Raw genomic sequence first — 24,993 nt, 5'->3', positions numbered from 1 at the left:
GCAGGGGGCTGGACTTGATGACCTTCTGAGGTCTCTTCCAGCCATAGGAGTCTATGATTCTATGAACGTTGTGTGGGATGCTATTTCATTCTCATGCCTCCTGCAGACTCAGGGCTTCTCTCTTTCTCATGGAATGGGACAGGATGAGCTGCAGTCTGATGGATCCCTTGGTCATTCATGCCTCCATCTTCTCTGTTGTCCTGCAAGAGGCTCATGCATAGCAGGTCTCCAAGCCATGCTGAGGTCTATGCACGGGCTCCCACCTCAAACCCTGCCTTCATGCTTAATGGCACTGCGCCAGTTCTGTTACAAAGCTGATGTTTACATTTGACTAGTAATTGATGAAAACTTAAGCAAATGGTCCTGTAGCACCTTAGAAACTACCAAAAAATCTAGATAGATAGTATCATGATCCCCTTTTTCAGATCAGTTGTGCCCATGAAAGCTCATGATAATTAAACTGATTTGTTAGTCTCTAGGGGTGCATTTACACAGCAGGACTCAACTTGAAATAAGCTACACAAATTGAGATGTCAATTGCGTAGCTTATTTCAAAATAGCTTATTTAGAGTTTTGTTGCTGTCTACACAGCACCTATTTCGAGATAGAGCACTCTTCCTCTGACTTCCCTTACTTCTCATAAAATGAGAGTTGCCGGTGTCGGAGTAAGAAGTCCTCCAGCTTAACAGTATTTCGACCTTATGTCGAAATAACTGCTGGCTGTGTAGACGCAGACTATGTGGTTTCAAAATAACGCTAGTTATTTCGAAATAACGTTTCTGTGTAGACATAGCCTACGGTGCTATAGGACCACTCTTTCTTTTATTTTTTTTAAGTTAGACTAATGTGACTCCCCCTCTGAGACTAGTAATTGATGAAGTAGTAAACTAGAAAAATAACTGTTGTTGTCAGGATCTAGGGAAGAACTAAAGTCAATAATTCAATTGTTAACCAATTGACTGTTTGAACTTACCATTTGATTTCCTTAACATATTGTAGGAATGGCTGAACACAGTACCCTAAAATCTGCCAAGTTTGCATAGGTGGACATTTTGGTGCTACACATCTCGTCAGCCTCTATGCTGAGAACTGGCTTCTGGGTCCCCAAAGACTGGCATTTCCTCGTGGGGCTAGATAAGTATTCAGAGGGCTGCTGCTAAGAAGGGAGAAGTATCTTTGTGAGCTATTTAAAAGGCAGCTTTTGAGCTCAGTGCGCTAGTCAGTGGAGTTCTGAGTCGATAACTTCCGTATAGTGACAACAGTTTTGCCCAAACACACCAAAAGACACTTTTTAAAAAACAAGAATATGAATTTGTGTGCAGTTTTGCCTGTCTAATGAATGGACCCTGCCTCCTGAAATTGTATATTACGAGATAGGGTGGGAGATTTTTCTTTCCCTGAGAGGCTAGTTACAGTGATTTAGATATTGCTATCTTGAGATTTGCATGGCAGTTAGTATAGTACGGGTTTTAAAGCATGAAATAAGAGAGGGTGATGAAACTGTTTCATCTATTTGTGTAGTAACAGTGTAATGCTTGCTTGCTGAAAAAGCATAGTATATTTTTGTAAGAAGCTGCTAGATTTTGGAGTTTGTGCCATAAGTGTTTTAATAGGCTAATCCACCTGGAAACTAAGATTTATTAGACTGTTTAATGAGCTCATAATTGACAGCAATTTCCACTAACTCTTATTTTGCCCCAAACGGTGCATAAATATGGTACAAAATTTGAAAAAAATTGTAACAAAGCTATAGAGACAAGATGATAGAGATCTTTTATTGGACCAAATATTGATGGTGAGAGACAAGTGTTTCACGTTCACAAAAGAACTTTTCAGGTCTGGAAAACTCAGTGTGTTGCTGCTGTATTCAAGGTGGAATAGGTTTTTAGTCGTAGTAGTTGTTAACAAGGTGAGTTTTCTAGACTTGAAGAAGAGCTCTGTGTTAGCTCAAAAGCTTGTCTCTTACTAAAGTTGGTTCAGTAAAAGATATTTCCTTACCCACTCTGCCTATGTAATATCTTGGGACCAGTACAGGTACATTGCTGCATACAGCAGAGACATCTTGTTCATATTTACTTTCATAACTGAAGGCCTGATTTTTAAAAATAGGCATGTAGCTGGATGTCTGCATTGCACATCCTTTTAGCGTATGTGTGCACCCAGCTGGGTAATTGTGCACACATACGCTGAATTCTGGTTGTACGCAGTATGACTCCCAGGCATCTCAGACTTGGATATCCAACTTAAAATGATCAAAGAAGTAGATGAGATTATGACTGCATTTATTTTAATATACTCATTTACAGAGGCATTAAAATAGCCTAGTAATGAATAGGTTTTTAGTTGAATGCTAACCTACAAAAACTGGTTTGAGTATAGAAGACTAGCACCTTAGTAATAATTAATTGCATTTAAATCTATATGATTTAGATAAAAGAAAGTTCTTCTTCACACAGTGTGTAGTCAACCTGTGGAACTCCTTGCCAGAGGAGGCTGTGAAGGCTAGGACTATAATAGAGTTTAAAGAGAAGCTAGATAATTTCATGGAGGTTAGGTCCATAAAAGGCTATTAGCCAAGGGATAAAATGGTGTCCCTGGCCTCTGTTTGGCAGAGGCTGAAGAAGGATGGCAGGAGACAAATCACTTGATCATTGTCTTCAGTCCACCCTCTCTAGTGCACCTGGTGCTGGCCACTGTCGGCAAACGGGCTACCGGGCTAGATGGACCTTTGAAATGAAATAATAGATCCAATGTTTTTTTATTAGGGTAATGATTACAAATGCAATCATATGAAATTATAGTATGCTTTTTTTTTTTAACCCCTCTTGTCACACAATCTAATGGCAAGTAGGTTTCTGTTCTAAATCTAAGCAGAAGGTGGAATTTGGTGAATAATATAGGAAATTATATTAAGCTGTAGTCACAGAGAATTGTTGGGTATATTACTGGACACCTTTTAAAGTAAAATGACATTTTAGATCTTCCTTTCACCTGGTATACAGATGGACTATAGCAAACAGCCATAACTAAATAGTAAATCTATCTTTGCCACCCAGTATAGAGTAGTGATCTTGATTTAATTATGTTAGGTCTATTCATTTGTATTTGTACAGTATTATAATTTCTTAGGAAAAAAGAAATCCTATGCATTGTATAAATTAACTTCTGATTATCTTTAGTTAAAACTGTTAAAATGCTGATTGCATATAGATTTAAATGCAATTAATTATGAATAAGGTGCTAGTCTTCTATACTCAAACCAGTTTTTGTAGATTAGCATTCAACTAAAAAGCTATTCACTACTAGGCTATTTTAATGCCTCTGTAAATGAGTATATTAAAATAAATGCAGTCATAATCTCATCTACTTCTTTGATCTGTCTATTTCAGAATTGTACTTCTAGTTTTGTTGCATCATCTACTGCTCTGGGAATAAATATGTTGTGAAGGAGAATTTGGCAAACATAGTCATGAAGCCAATTCTAGTAACAAATTATCTTTAATTAGCTTTTGAAGGGCAGACTTTGAGAGCATTGCAGAATTTCTGTCAGCAAGGCTCCATAAATGCTGGAGAAGATGTGTTTTTCAAAGCTGAAGTAAACATCAGTGGTACAGAAGTATGATGGAGATTTTATTAAATTATTTTCCTATGGAGGAAAATGATCACAATTGAGACAAATGGAACTGTTTCTGTAGTACTGTGTGACAGCTTAAATACACACATTCTGCTTCTAATTTTTTCTTCTCTTATGTACCTATAGTAATATTTAATTTCTCCGTTATTTTTTGAATTCTAGTCTGTCCAATTTATTTGGTTGCTGAATTGTTACTGGAACATGGGTTTTGGGGTGTGGTGTGTGTGTGTTTTTGTATCCTAGTTAACATTTAAGATTGGCAGTTACTATTCAGTTTTTTTCCCTTGACTAAATACTTTAGCTTGGTATAGAAGCTGAAAAGTAAATAGGCAGCTTATCACTATTCAGCAGAAATCCCTGGTGTTAAGTAAAAATAGTCTTTTTCCATACATCGTAAGCAGGAAGGTCAGTATACTGAGCTATTCTGAGAAGTTAAAAATCTCAGTGGGCAACTTTTGTAAACAGATATGAAGCCTTCTCCTACATACATGCCCAGATCTTCAAAAATAATAATAAAAAGATCATTTCCTGACACCCCCAAAGGTTTTGTTTGGCTGGTTCCAAGCTAATGTTTATGGGAAAAAAAATTCTACCAATGCTGCCATCAGTTCACCTGCAAGAGTCGGAGCCATAGTGCAAATAAGGAGAAGGCAGCTTCCAGCATCTTACAATCACTTCAGTTGCACCTATGGACATGTATTGCATTTGCAGGCCCCCTGCTACCACAATCAATGGGTATTTTAGCACTGGAGTTCTCTCTCTCAACATTGTATAGATTAGTCTTGAATGGACTAAATTCAATTATTAATAAAGCAGGGGTGAGGAACCTCACTTGTGTGCTGCCCCCAACTGATTTTTCTGTGGGTCAGCAGAACCAAAATAGGTTCCCCACTTCAAAGCCTCTTCAAATGATTAAAAAAAAATCCTATATTGCTGAAGAAAATGATTGGGAAAGACTGCCTACATGCCAAGGAATAGCACAGTGTTTGTAGTACTAGCTATAAGGAAGGTGTGAACTGTCATAGTGGGGTGCTGATTGCAAACACACCAATGATGATTTCAGGATTAGTATGGTTGACCATTTCATTGCTGAATGTTAGAAGAGAAACATTCAGAGGAACAGTCTCTCACTGCCTCCCACCTATTCCCCGGCATCATAAGACACAGCTGTGTTCTCCCCAGCTGCAAAAACCTCCAGCTTCCCCATGCTTTCTGTAGGGCCATTGTGCATTTTCAGCAGACCAGGTCTGCATCCCATTCAGACTCTGAGACCAGTATACAATTGATGAAATACTGTATTCAATAGCACAATACCAACTGCATTCATTTTCATCTTAGGATTTTTAACAGAGCTATTTTATCTGAAAGTCGCCCTGGAATTTCCAGTGGAATGCTGCGAAATCCAGCCCTTTAGCTGCCTGACTTAGACCATGCTTGCTAAGGAGTGACCAACAGAGGTTAATAACCAGTTATCTAGCTATGTAAACATTATGGTAATGACTTCCTCACGGTAACTGTGCACAAACCGCTACTGTAGCTTAGATTAGGAATGGAATACAAAATCTTGCAAAGCAACTGTCTAGAGTTTGAAAAGAATACTTGCTAAGCAAAAAATAGATGCATCTTCTCTGGCTGACTCCTCTTCTCATAGGCTGTGTCTACATTGGCACCCCTTTCCGGAAAAGGGATGCTAATGTAGACTTCGGAATAGCAAAATCCACGGGAGATTTAAATATCCCCCGCGGCATTTGCATTAACATGGCTGCCGCTTTTTTCCGGCTTGGGGATAAGCCGGAGAAAAGCGCCAGTCTAGACGTGATTCTCCGGAAAATAAGCCCTTTTCCGGAGGATCTCTTAATCCTACTTCGAAGGATTCCAATAAACAGACTCACTTTCTAATTTAACAAAATATATTGTAAGACACAACAGGTAAAACACTACAGTCAATAACAATAAATCAATACTGAACAACTCCAACCCCTCTCCCTCTGGTATAACAGGAAACAGCAAAGAGAAAACCATCGGTTAGCAGTGGAATACTGTACTCAGTCAGAGGTCCGATGGAACAGGAACAGGTGCTCAGGACCTTCTACCCTCTGGCTATGGACAGGCGTAGGGGAGGAACTTGGAGGAGTCCTCAGGCATGGTAAACGAACAGTTCAGTCTTTGCTTAATCCTCGCCTTGGCGATGGAAAACACAGCTGCTCGGAAATCACAAAGCTGTTCTAATACTGCAGAGGGCCTTCGCCACAGCAGCAAGCCTTGCTTCATGTAGTTGATGTCCGATGACTTCGGATGCAGGTAGCTATGGACTCGCTGTGTTGGGCAATTGCCACAACGGTGGGTCCAAGCACCCAGATATGGTGGCAGTGGGATGAGGTCTGTCTGTAACTTGAGATGGTCCCAGCCTTCGCCATGGCTCTCAGGTACAGCAAGCGACTCTCCTCCATGGCATGATGAAGAACTGCCAACCTGATCCTCTCAGGAATCAGTGTATTTGAGTTCAAAAGGTGGGAAAACAGCTGGAGTCCCAAGTGCAGAAAAGTAGAGTGACTTGTGCAAAGTCTATGTGCCTTGTGCAGGTTTCCGTGCCGTGTGCACACACTTGGTGTCGTGAGCACAGCCAGGTGCTGTATGCAACAGTGTTTTTGGCGGCAAAGTCTTTGCCGTGCATGACAGGTTCCATTTTGAATTCCCTTTCCAAAACCCTGACTCCATTTTGATGTTACCAACTGTGTCTTAACGCTTTGCTTGTACCGTATACCTTGCTTTCTTAACTGCAGACTGTTCGCTATTGCTACAGTCTGTGAAGGAGAGTAATGCAAGTTCTGACGCTGCCCTTTTATCCCGTAGTAAAGTCTTCCCCTCAGTTGTACCTCTCCTGTATCTTTCTCACAAGTGAGACTTCTTCAGCTGAATAAAAAGGAACCCTATATCTTTAATGGCAAATAGGACTGGGAACAGCTTGTAAGGTGAAGTTGTCAGAATTACATTAGCACTTCAAACTAGCAAGTACAGTAGCTTGGGTGGGGAAACCAACTTGCCTTTCTTAGCACATATTAAGGAGCACTGAATTCACCAAATGACAGCCCTGTTCCAAGTTTTGAAGGTATGGCAGAACTGCAAACCAAGGCTTTTGGCCGCTGAATTGCAGGATCTATGTTGCTACATTTACTTAATACCAAAATGTTGTAAGGATGAACTGTTTGGTTCTGATTACAAGATCAATTTGTAAGTTCTATTTTGCTGTTTGTCATCATATGACTAATTATCAGTCTTTTATGGATAAAAATGAGTGTGCTGCCCTGCCTGCAAACTATTTCTTAGTTTAAATGTAGCATAGTGACAGTTGTAAGTCTCAGAAGGGTAGCCATGTTAGTCTGTAACTTTAAAAACGAGTAGTCCTGTGGCATCTTAGACGCTAAGGGTATGTCTAGACTGCACACCTTTTTCGACAGAGGCTTTGTCAACAGATACTGTCGACAAAACCTCTGTCAAAAAAGAGCATCTAGACTGCAACCAGTACTGTCAACAAAGCAAGCCTATTTTTGGAAAAAAGTCTAGATGCTCTTTCGAAAAAGCACAGTTTGCATGCAATAGCGCCTCTTTTTCAACAGAGTACTATCAAAAAAAAGGTGTTATTCCTCGTAGAATGAGGTTTACCGCTGTCGACAAAACTGCCGCTTTCTGTCGACTTACTGTTGACAGAACGCAGCTGTAGTGTGAACGCAGGTATAGTTTTGTTGACCAAAGCCCACTTTTGTCAACAAAACCCTGTAGTCTAGACACACCCTAACAAATATATAATAATATCATGAGCTTTCTTGGGCAAAACCCACTTCTTAGCTTGAGTGGTTGATAAAGGACAACTTCATTATTTTTTTTAAAGTGCTGAGGATCTGGCTTCATCATCTTCTATATTTTTTTCCAGAACTTCTGAAAAGAAATCAAGCAGCCTTTTTGTTCTCTCCAGCATTAAAAAGCAACTTAACTTATCTATCTGCTGATATCATGCACTTCTGGAGAATAGGCCTGATATGGTAGCAAAGCCCTTTTTTGAGACATTCTCTTGCCATCTAGCACTACTTTACAAGAGAACTTGTTATGGTTGCAGTGAAGAGGCAATAACTGTAGCCCCGAACCTTTATCATAAATAGACCAATTTCTTACCTAGAACAATCTTTTCTTATTTATCACTCTGCACTTTGAGTTAGTCTGCTGTGACTTCCTGATCCTCAGGTACATCCTGCTGACACTACTCAGGCAAGCAGCCTGATTTGGTATCAGCTGAGCCGTTTGCTTGCATAAGGGGAGGAGGGCTAGCCATTTCTGTGGAATTCCTTGGTACAGATTGGGCGCCTCTGGTCTGTCACCCTCGGGACCTGAGCTGTCCTGAACCAGGGAATTTGCTGGACCAGGGAAGGTCAGTGCTCCCCTGTTGGCTGCCCTGCTCCCACGTTCCTCTCCCTTGGGCTTCCTGCCCTGCCATTGGCCTGGCACGGGCTCTGCATCCTACTGCCCCAGGGTCTCCTGGAGTTCCCAGCTGGAACAGCTTGGCTGCTGCCAGCCACGCTGTCACACGGTGTTCCCCAGGGTTCCCAGGCAGGAGCCGCCCAGCTACTGCCACCAGAGATTCCACGGCTGGGATCACCCACACCCTGCTGCTGCTAGGACCCCTGGTGTTCCCCAGTTGGGGCCGCCTGCCTCTGCCAGCTCCGCTTCAGCCACAGGTTCAGCCCAATGTGGCCCTGCTGCCATCAGGGTTATCCTGAGGTTCTCAGCTAGGGCCACCAGGCCGCCTGCCTCTAGAAGCCCCGCTGCAGCTGGGGTTCCCCAGATGGGGCTGAGATTCCCTGGCCGCCTGACCCAGCTGATGCCAGAGTTTCCCTGGCTGCCACCTCATCCGGCCACCTGTATTTAGTCCAGGACATAGAATGATGGGTGGACAGTCTAGTATGAGGGGTTTGCAGAATGTGTTTAAAGATCCTTGACAATAACTGGCTTGGGTCTGTCTGACTGAAAAATGGAATTAAAAGTTAGTTTGCAGTTTTCAACTAAATCCATCATTCTAATTAAGCGTATACCTTACTAACGATACGTCTGCACTATGCACTTATTTTGAAATAAGTTATTTTGGAATAAAAACTCCAGAAATAGCTATTTTGAAATAGCACGTCCACACTACAAGTGTCCAGCGAAATAGCGCAGGTCTATATAGAAATAGCGTCCACACTGATTGGAGGCTGAATCGCATTGAAAGCCCTCCGGAAGCACTTTGGGTAGTGCGGTCACTTCCTGGAGCTGCTGCCTGAGGTTATCTGAGAGATCATCTACACAGCAGGGCTAAACTCAAAATAAGCTACGCAAATTGAGCGGTGTCAATTGTGTAGCTTATTTCGAAATCGCTTACTTCAAGCTTTGGTGCTGTCTACACAGCACTTATTTCGAAATAGAGCGCTCTTCCTCTGACTTCCCTTACTCCTCATAAAATCAGGATTACAGGAGTTGAAGTAAGAAGTCCTCCAGCTTGATATTTTTGATATGTCAAAATAATTGCCAGCTGCGTAGATGCAGACTGTGTTATTTCGAAATAATGTTGCTGTGTAAACCTAGCCTACGTTATCCTGACACCTTTTCCCCATCCTAATGCTTCATTAGTGTTGAAATTGCCTTTGTAAACTGGAGCTTAAAAGATTATTTGTTTGAATTCAGAGCAACAATAGTTCCCTCTAAAGATCCATTTGCATTCTCTGTTTTTAAACGCTACTGCATTGGGTCAGCGTGTTCAAAAGCTGGGTGAGTGTTTTTGTGCACTGCTCATTCTTTCACAGGATGGGGAGTTGTGAGCCAAATCAGAACTGTGACAATACCCTCAGATCATTCCAGACTTCTCAAATTTACAAGCTACAGTAACCACTTGAAGTGTGACTTCCACCCCCACCCTCATTACATCTGTCTTAGTGTTCCGTCAGAAATATCCAGTATTGATTCGCTTGGGTCACTGTGTTCTGCGTGCCTGTTTCCTCCCAGAAGCTTGTCTTTAATTCTTTCACCAATTCTCTGTTGTTTCCAGGCCTCAGAATGTCTGTGCCCTGGAAGCCCTGAGAGATGCATACAGAGCCACGATTATTTCCCACCTGTCTTCAAGGCCTTTGCTTGAATACAGCATCTGTCCATCCAGGAGGCCTGTTGAGGAGTCCTTTCTGAGCCTGTCTCCTGCCGCTGCTTAATCATATGGAGGTCTTACATTAGCTATTCAAGAAGCCCCTCCACATCTTTGCAGCTTTGCACATTCCATCACTCCAGCCCCCGAGGACCTTCAGAGCAAGCGAATGGGGTGAAATCCTGACCCTGTTGAAGTTGATGGGCATTTTGATGCTGACTTCAGTAGAGCCAGCATTTCACGCCAGCATTCAAACATGGGTCACCCGAGCAGTCGTACTATGCAAACAGACCAGTGTGGCAGCCCATGCCCTGTGACCCTCCACAGAGGACCGTTTGTGACGGCCATACATGACAACGCCCATTTTCCTTTGGGCCACTGTCACTGTAAACTAGAACTACCGGCTTCTGTTCTTACCTAATGTCACTCCCCATGGAGATCAACTAGGACAGGTCTTTAACTGTTCAGAAAAAAAAATTGCCGTTTACCCAAATTCCTGAAGGATAGATACTTTTTTGTGCTGTGCTCATAGCTACATACAAATGGACTTCCTCACAGATGTCCACTTCCTGCTGGACACATTTCCGTATTCCCATGGCATGTCAGTAAACCATCCTGTGCTTTTTAGTTTGCTGGGATCAATGCATTTGAGAGTACAATTATGTCTAGTGTGTATCCATGGCTCAGCCAAACCAGTGGAAGTGTATAAGGCAGGCCTCTGCCATTCCCTTCACATGTTCTGTGGTGCATGTTCTCTTTTGGAACCCTGTCCTAGGTACCTCATTAGCTCAGACAACCATTGTCCATAACTTGCGGACTTGATTCTGAGCTTTCCCTTTCTTTGTGTGAGTCCTTTCTCCAGGAACAAACGATTCCTGTTCACTCTGTGCTGTTTGCTTTCTCTTTCTTTGGGTAATGTTTAGTTATTGCTGCTCCAATCCCATCCATCCGTACTAGTCTCAGACAGCTCAGAAAAAGGTCTTGACTGCTTTCTTCTATAACTGCTTCCTTCTTGAGACGCACACCTGTCAGTGTGACTGATCTCTAGTCAATAAATTGCTCTGTGAAGGTTGATTTAGAATTATGTTTAGTCCTGCAGTTTCTCCCCTGATCTGAAGAGCAGATAGTTAGATTTACTGGAGGCTCACATGTTTAGCTGTTCCTGGGTGTTACCTGTTCGCTGTTCTGGTGTGTGCAGCTCTCTGGCCTAGAGAAACCTAGTCAAGAAAAGATTTAGGGGGCAATGAGACGAAGAGGCTTGAACAAAGGAGCATCTGCAAAACAAACTGTTACAAAGATGCATAGGCTTCCTGTTGGATTTGCTTTGGATTTGATTATTGCCATTGATAAAATAAGAGGAGTTGATGGCCAGAGGGTGTGAAAGGGTTTGCATCCTCCTGTACTCTGATCTCTATATAAACAGGTCTTTTGTGTCCAGTGTGCAGGGAGCAGCCTGCACCTTGGTAGATTTCCAATGCCAGGTATCCCTGTATATGGGTTGTTCGCAGTGTTGTAGCTGTATTTATCCCAGGGTACTGGAGACAAGGTGGACAAGGCAGTGTCTGTTGCTGGGCTAATTTCTGTTGCTGAAAGACAAGCTTTCAAGCTTACACAGAACTCTTACAGAATAAGAAATTACCTCACCTACCTTGTCTGCCTAATTCAAGGGACCAACACAGTTACACAGATACTGCATTCTGGCATTTTCAGCCCAAGGTCTAAAGTGATTACGAATTTATAATTCATAGCAGAGTACCAGACTTCCTTACTTTTACGGTATAATAGGAATAGTTTCTCTTTAGCCTAGTTTTGTATTCTTTCTATTCAAAACAAATAATGTTTGTACTTCATTTGCGTGACCAAAATAAGTTGTTCCAGGTTATATCCATTAACGTATGTTTTGAAATTGACTTGTTGTTCTCTCTCAAATATTGAGTATTTCCATGCATATTAATAAGGATTCTGTGAAGTAATTTTTGCTTCAACAAAAATATACTTTCAGATGGTAATTTGGATTCTCTATTTTTAGAAAAGTATTCTTTAAGGGTAACTTTATTTCTGTTATGATAGTACCTAAGGACTTCAAGTTGGGGAATAGAGTCCCCATTGTATTGGTTAATATGAAGACAAATTAGAGGGGATATTGGTCACAATATCAAACAGGCTTGTGCATAGGTTAACTTGTAGGTCTGTCACAGGCAGTAAGAAACAACTTTTAAAAGTGGAGCAGTTGAGAGGTTGTCAGGAAATGCTGTTTGGAAATATCTGAATTTTGCTAATGACTATAACTCTAATATTAATGGAAATGTCAGTGGAAAAAGATGCTGCACCTTTATGAAAGACAATCTGTACCTTCAGTTACAGTGTGAAAACTTTTGGCACACACCTAGAGATTCTGCTAGACTCCTCTAGCAAAATTCATGAAGACCAGACCTCATATCCCTGGTCTTTCTCAGATAAAAAAAGAAAGCAGACTTGTTCTCTCATATATATATATATATATATATATATATATATATATATATATATATATATATATATATATATATATATATATACTCCTTTCATTCTGAGAAACCCTGCAATAAAATGTATTCCTTTATGTATCATAATGAAGAACAAAAGGTCACAATGTCAATGTAAAACTCTCCTTTGAAGGTTTGCTTTACATTATTGGGACTTGTATAGTTTTTGATGCATCCATTTACATCTAGTATATACACTTACTGTAAAGATTTAAAGAACGTGTAAGTGATACTGGGTTTTTTGTAACTATAGGCATTTTTCTGGCAATTGTTCCTCTGCCTTTTGTTTGTTCTGTACCCAATATCCTATCTCTGACAATTTCACAGCAACCAGCTGTGAAACCAGAAACAGGAATTGTGATGTTATTGGAAAGGCTGATGAACTGTTCAAAAAAGTTATCTTTACGTGTTAAATACAGATTGAACCTCTCTGGTCCAGCAACATCCATGGTCTGGCATGATTTTAACTAGCCCGATGTCCATGTATCATGGGTGTGGCCAAGTTTCCTGCAGTCCCATAAAGTTTGTTTACAGCCACCAGTCCTGGCTCTCAGTGTTCTCTGCTGTTCATTAGCTCTAATTTACACCTAAACACTTTCTCAGAGCCTAAGAAGCAGTGGAAGTGTTGGTAATGCTGCTAGACAATATTGACCTCATGTGGTTTGGCAAATTCTCTGGTTTGGCACTGGTCGGGTCCTGAAGGTGCCGGACTAAAGAGGTTCAACCTATATTTTTTGTAGAGGAAAAAGGTGACCTGTAGAAAATATGTTGGTTAATAGAAAAACGTGCAGCCCTATCCATAAGGATTTGTCGGTAGCACTTTTAAACCCTTGCCCTTTTAAACTTCAGGGAGCAGAGTTGTCTCTGCTGCCAAGCATTGTACTAGGTGAGAGCCAGCAATGCGTGTCAAGATTCAGCATTCTGAAATGTGACAAGCAGGGGAGGAAAGGGACTTGTTGGTTGCAGATATTTTCTCTGTGTCTTAGTGGAGTGCTGGTTTTGTGGTGTCTTCAGCTCATGTTCATAAACATTGCATGTGGTTTTAAATGCTATTTTTGGGTGATTACAAATATTTTTGCAGCATTACATTTAGACTGGAGCAAAACAGAAAATACCTAATGCTTCCTTTGGGGCTTGCATACCATATGTTGCAACAGTCAGTCTGGAATGTCTCAAGAACCCCTTTCTCCTTAGCCTGATGCAAAGCCCACTGAAGTGAATGGACAGACTTCCGTTTGGTTCAGTGGGCTTTAGATGAGGCCCTGTTCAGTGCACAATTAAATCTACTATGATGGTTCTTCCAGAATGGTTCACTTTTTTCTTTCTAAATTGTTCTAGTCAAACCTTATTGCTTTTATGAAAGCAAAATATACTGGCATCAGGCAACTTTTCCCACAAAACTTCCTGTGCACCTTAACCCCCAACTGAAGCCGTGTCTATTCCTCCACTTGTAAGCTTCTAAATGGAGATGAACAGTCGTCGCTGTGATCAGATATGCTCACCATCCTGGACTGTGAATGCCATCACTTCCATTTGCAATGTGAGTCTCCTCTACAAATGGTAACTAGAAGATGGCCAGCCATGCCACCGCCATCAGTCTGAGCTGTTATTTAGGAATGGCATGTATCAGTCTGTGTGACCCACGTCCAAGAAACACACCAGGAGGGTCATATTTCATAGGTGATAACTCAGAATATTGGCAGTATAGGATGGCAGGTCTTGCTCGTGACCATAGAATTCTCTGTGGAGGTTACCGTTAAACAGGCATTCCATCTTAACGTTCAGTATTTTGAAGATGGTGGCTGGCTTTTGTGAGCGCCCGTCCCAGAACTTACTGGCATCTTGCTTTTGGTCATCTTACAAAAATGTCGGGTTTCAATTTAATACTTGACGTTCCTGTTTTTCATCTGAGGATCTCAGTGCTGTCACAGTAGCGAGAATCTTCTCCATTAAGCAGAGTGGCGATCCAAGCATCCCGGAGCTTGCCCGGTATTTCTCCTCACAGTGGTGGAATCAATTGAATAGAAATTTGCTGTGCTTAGTCCAAGTCTTCTGCTCTAACCAGCAGACATGCAGCCTCTCAATGCACTGGACACGCACAGATTAAAACAAATCTGTTATGTAATTGGAGGGTAGCCGGGACCTATTCTTCCATAAAGTGACATCTAATAGTCTGTTTAAAATATGCAGTAATAAGCATGTAAAATGTATTGAGCTCTTCTCTTCTCTCCCCATTCTCTCCTCCCCCCCTCCAATGGCTTAACTGAATTTAAAATGTGCTTTATTGGCTGGGGGTGAAGTGTGTAGGAGATGTTGTTCTCCATTTAAAAGTGAATTATCTCTCTCTCTAAGAGAAGCAAAGAGTACTTGTTAAGGTCATCCTGAAAGCATCATCACTAAAAATTATCTGCTGATGCAGAAAATTAGATTTATTCTTATGTTAGCATTTCCATAAAAATACAATTATATAAAAATTTATATTCTCTAAAAGCTTGTAGTAAACTAGGCTTTCAGAAAAATAGGACACTTATCTTTTGAAGTCCAGTTTCAAATGGCCAGATGGTGCTTCCAGTATGGAAGCATAAATTTAGTGAGGTGATTCATTGTTTCTGTTTTTTAAAAAAAGGCAACCTGAGCTAAGCACCATGTTGCTCAGTCTCACTCATGCATATTTGTCTGTCACGGAAGCCACGGTCATTGCTGCAGCGTTCCAGTTAGTCCCCTTCAATCGATTCAGACAGTTGTGTTTGTAGTGAGAAGCATGTGTAGCCGTTGCTTTGCCTTCGAAATGTAACCACCAGCTCTGCCCAGTCAGTTGTGTTTCAAAGAACATCAGGCGCTTACTTGCTTGTTTCACTGGGTCTTCCTTTAGGTTCTTCCTGCAGCTGCCCAAAACCAGTATATCGCACCAGGATTTTATACCGTTATAGCATTTGTTAAAATGTTGGAGGTCAAACGTTGTCTCAGTTCAGAAATAAATTTTAGAACCTGCAAGCTGTTTTTCATATTCCTCGATTGCAATTAAATAGATACAATTTGTGCCACTAGATACAAGAAATCTTATGGTTGTCCTCATACCATCGTACTGCAGATCTCTGGCTGGGAGTGGGTCTGTCTTTAGAACACCAGTCTGCTAAGGGGTAGAAAGCCTGCGAAGGAAGGTTGCATACAGTAAGATTCTTGAAATGGTAACTGTTCTTGGCCAAGCTGGGGCTCTTGTACATTTCAAAGGAGGAATGTGGAACTCCTTGTGCAGCATTTGCTTATCGGATAGTTGACTAGCCTTTAGCATCCCTAGTCAGTCCCCACCTCTACCCCATCATTTCCGACTGCTTCTCAGTTATGTAGCGATGCCTCACCTCCATATTGAATTCTGCGTGAGAGTAGCCCTAAGACATTTATAAAAGCATCTCGTCCAAGCATGGTAAAGGCAGCTCTTGGAGCACCACACTAAACAAAAGCTCAGCTCTGTCTTTCACAGCCAGATCACGTCGTTAAATGTTTAATCTTTGGGCATTCTTTGGCATCAACTCAGGAGACGTTTCAAAAGGGAAAGGTGTTGAGATGAAGGATATATGTGAATTAAGCTTTTGATTAAGCTCCTTGGTGAAGAAGAATCCAGGTATTAGAAACAGTAATCTGCAACACATTACATAATTCAGTGAGTTTTTTAAAAATATTCCTGTGTTTTCCTTGTGGTGCCATGATTTTTGCTTCACTCTTGAGTAAAACTAGATTTTCATGACAGTATGCTTTTAAAATTAAAATGTATTCTAATTATTCCTCTATTTCGCAGTCTGGGGTCATCTGATGTGTTCTTTCAACTAGGGATGCTAAATAGCGTTTAATCAGCTAATCGACTAGTTGGAATTTTCATCGACTAGTTGATGGGGTGGGTGGCGGGAGACTGCAGAGCCGCAGCAGGGTTAGCTCCCGGCCCTGAGAGCTATCCCCACTGAGTCTCTGCCTTTTAAATGTGTTAAGAACTGTCAGGCTCTTAATACATTCAAAAAGCACAAGTGCAGCAGGGGGAACCGGGCCGGGCTTGTGCCCAATCCCCCGGCCAACACCTCTGTGTGTCCTCCCCCCCGCAGAGATGGTGCTGCGCGGGGGAAGAGGGGAGACTGGCTTTTAAGCCGGCTCCACTTAGCGCCAGAGCTGGATCCTGCTCGCCCTCCACCCCGCTGCCTCTCTTGATAGAGGCAGCAAGGGGAGAGGGGAAGCAACACTAGTCAACTACCCAATAAGCATATGCTTATCGGATAGTCAACTAGTCATGTACATCCCTGCTTTTCAATATGATCTTTCACCTCCTGTAATGTAGAGTGCGGAGGGGGGGAATTTTGGGCAAGAAACTTGTAAGAGGATGTGGGACCTTTGCTATGAGAGAAACCTTTCCAGCTAATGTTTCCTTTGTTCTTAGTAACCCTGTGGAAACTTTGTACAAGAAGTCTGGCCCCAAATCACATCAGTTAGGGCTCTCATCCCCTGGGACATTCTCACATTTTCCTAGTTCTGTTCAAACTTTATAAAGGTCTCTTCACTCCCTGGTGGGCCGCTAGAGTTGTTTGGCATCCTTCCCAGCCTGAGGTCTGCTTTGAATAGGGACTCGTTAGCACTGCATATTCCAGTTGCCTGCCTGCTCTAGTAATAAAATGTAATTCTGAAACCCATATTTGAGCCATTTAAACTTAAAGAATTGATCTAGGCTTGAATGTCAAGTTCCGCACCAGAACAAATTCATATATTTCCTGTTGTTTTTGTTCTTTTACATGAAAACCCTTTTTTATCAATGTCTGAACACTTTAAAAAAAGTACTTACAAGCATTAGCCACTAATAACTCAAAAGCATCCGTGAAGAAAGCAATGGTTGCGTTTTAGCCTTTGAAATAAGGCAGTTTAAAATGAGCAGCAGTGACTTTAAATACAAATTTCACTCACTCTCTTCTCCGAATACTTGCAAGTCAGCAAGTGTGCCAGCCTGTCACAGGACTCCAAAGCACAAAGATTTTTTTTTTAAACACCAATTAAAACTTTTGGTGACGTCTCATTTCAACTAAAGCAGAGCAAATCCAAGTTTAGAACTTGGTCTTTCGTTTGTCAGAAGCTTCAGGCTCTCAGAGAGTTTTATGTGTATTGTTAGAGTCTAACATATTACTGTGTCTATTACTTGTCTAAGCTTTAAAATGTAGGCGTCGTTCCTCCCTATTCTTCTTTCTGGAATTGGAGTAGAAATGATTCATCATGTCACACTTGGTAGTGACTGTACTTTCCGTGACTTCTCTGTGTGTGCTGCAGAGCGGTTGCTATGATTAGTGCTCTTTTGCAGCTCTAGCTGCCTGCTGCTCAGCATTTCATTGCTAGATTTATGGTTTTTTACTTGAAAATATACTGTGGCTCTAAAGATTACTGCTAGTTCTGGCATGTCCTGCTCATGCTGCACAACAAAAATGTGTTGATGGATGCCTTTCAGTTATAGTCCGGAGTTGATGTGCACTACTAATCAGTAAGTTCATGTTGAGATTTGTTTGGAGGGAGGTGACCTGTAGCAGTGGTTCTCAAACATTTTGGCGTGCAGCCCACTCCACTCAATGCAAACCTTCCCATGGACCTCCAGCTAACCATCCATGATGACAAAATGGGTGTAGGAGAAGGTGGATGTGAGGTCTGGATGGGAGGGAGGGTGCAGGAATGAGCTGGGGGTGAGGGTTTTGGGCAGGAGGCAGGGTGCAAGAGTGGGCTGGTTGTGGAGGTGGGGGGCTCTGGGCTGGAGTGGAGGGTTCAGGAGTGGGCTGGAGGTAGGGGGACCTGGGCCTCCCCCAGCTGCCTCCAGGCACCATCCCCCACTGCTCCCATTGGCCAGGATTCTCGCCAATGGGAGCAGCAGGGAAAGCCTCCAGGCGAGAGGTTTCCTGTACTACCATTCCCCCAGCTGGAGAGTGGGGAAACGGCAGCACATGGCGTCTCTTCCTGCCCCCGCAAGCTAGTTCTAGCCTGCGAGGCTTGGGGCCCCCCTCCTGCAGCAGGAAGTAGATTCTGGTGGGGAGGAGGTGGATGCGGGCTGGAGCCTAGCCCTGCTGCGAATCCGAGGGGGCAAGCCCTGAGCCCGTGGCCCACCTGCAAGATGGTTGCGGACCATACTTTTTGAGAGCCACTGACCGAGAGGGATCTTGACGAATGCCCCGTTATACGGTGCTGCTAATTGAGTCCTGCCTGCCCTGCGTGCAACCCCGCTGCATGAAAGGCGTCAGTCAGAGCTGCTAGTTCCTTTGTTCCCATCTGCGCCACGTTTATACTTGAGGACGTCTCCTTATGTTTTGTAGGTATGGTCTGAATATGCGTTGCTTGGCAGCTCGGGTCAACTATAAGACTTTGATCATCATCTGCGCTCTCTTCACGCTGGTCACGGTCCTGCTGTGGAATAGATGCTCCAGTGATAAGAGTGTTCTGTTTCCACGACACCTGGACAGCGGCTTCCGAGCAGACGGATTGGAAAAGCGAATAGCTGCTTCTGAAAGTAACAACTATGTCAACAGCCTAGCGAAGCAGCAGAGCGAGGAGGCCTCGCCCCAGGAGCAACAGAAAGCACCTCCAGTCGTCGGAGGGTTCAATAGCAACGGAAACAAAATTTTGGGACTCAAATATGAAGAAATTGACTGTCTGGTCAATGATGAGCATACAATTAAAGGGCGGAGGGAGGGCAATGAGGTGTTTCTGCCATTCTCTTGGGTGGAGAAGTACTTTGAGGTTTATGGGAAAATTGCCCAGTATGATGGCTATGACAGATTTGAGTTCTCTCATAGCTACTCCAAGGTGTATGCACAGAGAGCGCCTTACCACCCTGATGGAGTATTCATGTCCTTTGAGGGCTACAACGTAGAGGTTCGAGACAGAGTGAAGTGCATAAGTGGTGTTGAAGGTAGGTGGTGAATGTATTTTTACAACTGAAATAATTTGAAAATTGACACACTATAATTTGAAATTCGTAGTGTTTGAATGGGAATGAGACTGTCAGTTATGACCCACAAGTTTATTCTAGTTTGTTCCTTTTACTATTCCTCCTTGCATCTCTCATTCTGGTTTGTAGCCGACATCTGCAGTGCTAGCAAGTGCACTCGGGTGCTTCCTGAACACCCAGGGAGGGGGATGATAAACAGTAGAGCCATGCAGCTGCCTATGGCTAAACTGTCTATTGGTATTTTCTGTATGTTGTATTTAATACGTTCAAATTGTCTATGAGAATGTCATGCTTTTCTGGGTAATTACAGGAGAGATTTCGAAGAACAGTGTGCGTTGAGTGGGAAGGCACTTAAGCCATTAAAGCTTCATGTCGTAAGACCGAATAAAATTACAGTACAGTACAGCAGAACTTTTCTAATTTGCAATTTGCTGAGCCATGCAATCGATAATTCGTACACAAACAGCTCTTTCCACTTCATAGGAAAGATTTAATAGCAGAAAACTCCAGCAAGATCTCATAACTAAGAATTAATTACTTTTACAAAGCATACTATAGAAAACTTACTGGCATACTGTCACATACTATAAATAACTAAAACTAAACTGCACTTGTGAAATAAATGAACAAAGTGCATTAATGTGCTGATGTATTCTTGAGTTTTCCCTAACAATAATTAACTTGCTGGTGTCATTTGTGATGTTACGCTGTATGCTAGTAGCAACTGGACTTGCAGTGTAGGGCCACTTCTAAACCCCTGCACATCAGAAGATTAGTTTATTTTGAAAGATACAGGAATGAATGACCCATGACTGAATTACATGTGATAGCATGTGCTGTGATCCTTCCAGGTTATATGTTTATCTGCCCACTACTTTAGGTATCAAACAAGCAAATTTTATTACATCTTTCTTCTCGGTCGATATATTATATTTTTAGTCTCTGGAATATACTTCAAAAAAATAAGATGCCCCATCAAAACACATTCCTAAAAACTACTCTTTAATGGACATGGTGTTAAAATATCCCTTCCACACTATTGAATTCAGTTCTTTACACGAGTGTCCTTTCCTGGGTTCCATTTTGGATTCACTGAAGCTGCTTTTAAAAAAATTCACCTTAGCTTAATGTTGAGCATTTTCCAGATGACATCCGAGCTCTAATATCTTAAAATGAAGAGGTATTCTCCCATTACTAAACTGCCACCTTGCTCTGTAATGGATGGAAAGAGAGGGGGGGAGGAAATGTTGTGCCCTACAAGAAAGGGGCTACCACTTCTACCACATGTCCTGATTCAGTTGAGTTGCAAGGTGGCCTAGGTCTGAATGGAGGCTCTTCTTTCCCCGAAGGGCTTTTCTGTTTTAAAAATGCTGCAGTGGTGCTTCAGTGTAGATGCTACAGCTTTGCTGACAGGAGAGGTTCTCCCATTGGCACAGGTAATCGACCTTCTCAAGAATCCTTCCATCAACTTAGCCCTGTCTGCATGGGGGGTTCGGCTAGCATAGCCACGTGTGTCAGCGGTGTGGATTTTTGGCACCCTAACTCATGTAGCTATGCTGATATAAATTGTGATCATACACCAGCCCTAAGATGCCTGAGTAATTCATCACTGACCTGTCGGGAAAGGGGAGAGTCTTGTGACTCCCCCAAAATTATAAATAAACTAGCGACCCAATAAGCATCACCTATGCACTGAGGGTACTTGTTAGTGAAACAGATGATCGGTTAGAAAGTCCAATATGAAATTTTGGTTGTGTACATCAGAGGTTCTAATCAATCGTCTGCTTCATTAACTAGTCCCCTCTTTTGACCATAGGTGAAGCGCAGTGTGTCAGTCTTGAATGTTAAATGTAGAATGCATCTGGAAGATCACTGCTGTTGGCCACTTTGCAGAACTGCTGCCTTTTATGCTGAAAAGCAAAGTGAAATACAAAACTACGCAGGACAAGTTCTGCAACCTCTCCACTTGCAAAATATGTCGGCTCCATGTGGAACAGAACTAGCTGCTGTATATTTCAGCCACTGATTTCTTTGAATCAGTTAAATCAAATTGTCAAGTGTCATTTACCTACAAATTTGGCTTTCTGCATTAAACCAGTTAGTGCTGTCATCGTGCAGTGTGGTGCCAAGAGCCCCGATGAGCTTGAGGAAATAGAATTGCTAGTATCTGGCAGACAGGTTTCAGCAGAACTACTACTACTGGTTTGTGGTAGAGAAGATGGGTATCAGTTAAACCATTTGAAAAGGTTTTACGTTTCAAATGTAAACTAATAGTATGCTGCAAGACGACTGTCTATATAGAGTAGTTCTTGTCACCTGGATGCGGAGAAAAAGTCATGGTATATTTTACCTCATGTCTTTTGTACCAGGTTAATATGTTGCTTTGTGTCCCGTGACCTGGAGAATTTACTCATGTCATCATCTTAAATTAACAGCTACAAGTAGAGCTTTTACAGCAGTTTTCATTTAGTGTGTTCTACAATCCCAGTACAGGCACCCTTAACTGAGAACACTTAGTATTAATGAGTGAGCTAGCTTTCAGCAGTGGAGAGAATACATAGTACTTAAATATTTCCCTTGATGCTTTTACCTGTCAGGCAGAAGTAGTCCATTAGGTTACTTTCATGAATACTTACTAGTAACATGCAGCACCAAAAATGTATGAAAATATATCATCTTTAACTTAGCTGAATCTTTTTATTGCACCAGGGTCTAGGGATAACTAGCTTCCGAACTGGACATTTCCAAGGGACAAAAATGGTGCAAAGGTGATAACGTATACTTTCACTTTTAATTTTCTTCACTTTATGCCGTTCAGAGATTTGAAGGACTGGGGTCCTCTGTTTGAAGGGCAGGAGTTAGGGGAAAGAAGTCACGACACTTTCCATGTTAAGATTCAGCATCAAGACTAAGTTGAAAGAATAGTCAGTCGAGTGTGTTAAACTCCAATGTGTTTTGGAAAAGTTACTTCACTGCTGCTTTATGCTGTGTGCAGATTTTCTTTCCTATTGCCATTTATTCAGCTACTGGCATGTAAATCAGTCTGAGGTCTGGGACAAGGATCCCCTTACAGAGAAACTAGGGATGTAATAGTGTAGTCGATTAACCAATAAGCAAAAGCTTGTAGGTTAATGTTATAGATTACATGCATTTCCCTCCGCCCTCTGCCAGTACATTTTTTAGCAGGCTGGCCAGCAGCCCAGCTCAGTCCTAGTTTCTGATGGGTCTGGGACCTACACCTGCTGCGGCTCTGCATTTAAAGTGTATTTGTAGTCAGGCAGGCAACCTGGATCAGCTGGCTTGTGCCAGGTCCAGGATCTCAGACCCCCTTCCCCTCCCTGACAGGGGCTGCTGCTGCCACCCCATGCTGCTGACTCTGATACAGAGGCAGCATCATGGGGTGACAGGCAGCCGGTCCGTGAGGGGAGCTGGCTTTAAAACTGGCTCCCCTCATGGACCGGCGCCCGCCTGGCACCCCACGCTTTGCCGGATGGCAGAGGGCTTCTTGGGAGTGAGACCTGAGTGCAGTGGCTGCCAGACCTGCCCTGGGGACTACAGAATAGTCGACTAACTGATACCAGCAAGATAAGGCTATGTGAGAAACACCTCTGCATGGCAGCTGCTGCTGCAGCAATCACAGCCAGTGGAGGGGGGCAGGTCCGGGTCTGTCTGCCCCCTGTATTCCCCAGCCAGAGTAGAATGCAGCAAACTGGGCACTTCCCCTCGCTCCCTGAGAGAGGGGAACAGCCAGCCAATGTTACCATATGAATTTGTGGAGGAGGGGGGTTGAGCTTCAGGGTTCCCCTCTTGCCCCGCTCTCTCTAAAGGGTGGGAGGCTTGGAACTGCAGCAGTCCCAGGTTGGTGGGGGAGGGAGGACACGCCCCTAGCCAGCCCCTTTCACCTGCTTGCTGATGTGTGTCGTATGCTTTTATGAGAAACAATCCCATTCCAGGCATATCCTGTTTCCCCAGCACAACCAAACTCTGAACTTGCTTAAGTTATGATCAGAGGAAGCTGCATCCCAAATTTGGTGTCCTAGCTTTTACAATTTAGGAATTCTTGAATGGACGGACAGACAGACAAACTCAAATCTATAGTAGATTTAATTAGCAAAAAAATTGTGGGGTTAGACAGATTTCATGGTCTTGAGTAGAAGAAAAATCCATAAAACTTTTAATATATATTAAAGTATGGAATTTCCCTAAACTAAGTAAATGCCCATGTATGGTAGGACATGGTGAGAACTTCACTTTGCCTTCCACATCTGGCTGGTTTTGATATCAGGTTTCAATATTTGCAGATCTTGGTTAACGAGGGGAAGTAATTCCCCTTTTTTGAACAAGGTTTCATTGTGCTTGAGAACTAATGTTGAGAGTTACTTCTGGTGAATGGTATTTATGTGAGGCCGGGGTACAGAGAGGGAGACCGAATTTTAATGTGCGTTTCAAATGTTCTAACAATTCATGTTTTTCCTATCCTATAGGTGTGCCATTATCCACACAGTGGGGACCTCAAGGCTATTTCTACCCAATCCAGATTGCACAATATGGGCTAAGTCATTACAGTAAAAATCTGACTGAGAAACCACCCCACGTAGAAGTGTATGAAACAGCTGAAGACAAGGACAAAAACAGCAGACCTGTTGATTGGACTGTATCAAAAGGCTGTTCTGTTTCGACAGTACCTGATAAATCCAGGTTCACTAATGTTAAACAGTTTGTCGCACCAGGTGTGTTAAACCACATCCATCACAGATAAGCCATTTGTCTTAATTTGTGCAGATGTTACCAAGGGAGTACTTAAACACGTCTTTTCTGTCTGTGAGTCTTTTTTTTTTTTTTTTTTTCCCTTCTGACTTGTCTCTTGACTTTGTAACTAACTCTGAAGTGAACAGAAACTGAATTATGGAAGAGATTTTACTGAACAGGTAACAGAGAAGCTCCAGATGAAATTCTGCAGCCTTTAGCAGCCATGCCTATCCTAGAAATAGGAGGAAGCAAACAACCTTGGAAACTGTCTGTAGGACAGGAAATGGGACAAAAATAAATACCGTAATCTTTGTGGTAATAGGAGTTCATGCAATATCCTCTTTATAGCCTTAACTTCATGTACTCCATCAGTGTTCCATTATCAATCTCTGCGTTGCCAGACTTTTCATTAGAATATAAATTTTTGTGTTGTGCTGAAACATGGCGTACAAGTTTTACTGCTGTACTTAATTTGTCAGTTCAGGCCTTCCTAAGTCTGAGGGAAGTTGGACTACATGTGGCTTCATTTTTTAATATTCTCTTGTGCTGTAGCAGTACTGCAGATTCCTGCAGCAAGGATTATCCCTTATGGTAGGTTTAGCAGACTTTGTAAATTACAGTACCCTTTCAGTTCAAAACTGATGTGCTGCCGTTTAAATGGAGGAAATCAAGGATGTGTAATTCTGCATCCTACCATCTGTTTCTTTGTACGTGAGCTTTCATGCGCAGGATGGCTGTGTACTCAGGCCCACGATGCTCAAGAATTCTTATTTTGGCCCAGATCCTAAGGGATCTAGCACAGTTGCTTTATGCTCCATTGCTGATCCTAACACTCCAAATAGCTGGTCATTGAAGGGCTGTCCTAGCATAAGACGTATCCCTCCTAGTGGCTTTCTGCTGCCAGTATAAGGGGGTATGGTTGGGGGAAGTAACTAGGCCTTCCTTATGGCCTGATGAACCCAGC

General features: G+C 42.5%; 1 protein-coding gene across 4 annotated transcripts in view; it reads left to right on the top strand.

Moving 5' to 3' along the window:
- GLCE (glucuronic acid epimerase) overlaps window positions 1-24,993 on the top strand; it is a 115,078-nt gene that overhangs the window by 80,807 nt on the left and 9,278 nt on the right. For all 4 annotated transcript variants that reach the window (XM_075896834.1, XM_075896833.1, XM_025189202.2 and 1 more), the window contains exons 3-4: window positions 18,646-19,241; window positions 23,765-24,010. In XM_075896834.1, the coding sequence (XP_075752949.1) occupies window positions 18,659-19,241; window positions 23,765-24,010 (829 nt within the window). In that variant the 5' untranslated portion in view covers window positions 18,646-18,658. The remainder of the gene's footprint in view (window positions 1-18,645; window positions 19,242-23,764; window positions 24,011-24,993) is intronic.

This window comes from Pelodiscus sinensis, chromosome 14, assembly GCF_049634645.1.
Source record: "Pelodiscus sinensis isolate JC-2024 chromosome 14, ASM4963464v1, whole genome shotgun sequence".
Classification (NCBI taxonomy): Eukaryota; Metazoa; Chordata; order Testudines; family Trionychidae; genus Pelodiscus; species Pelodiscus sinensis.
This window is presented reverse-complemented; position numbering and strand designations above follow the sequence as displayed.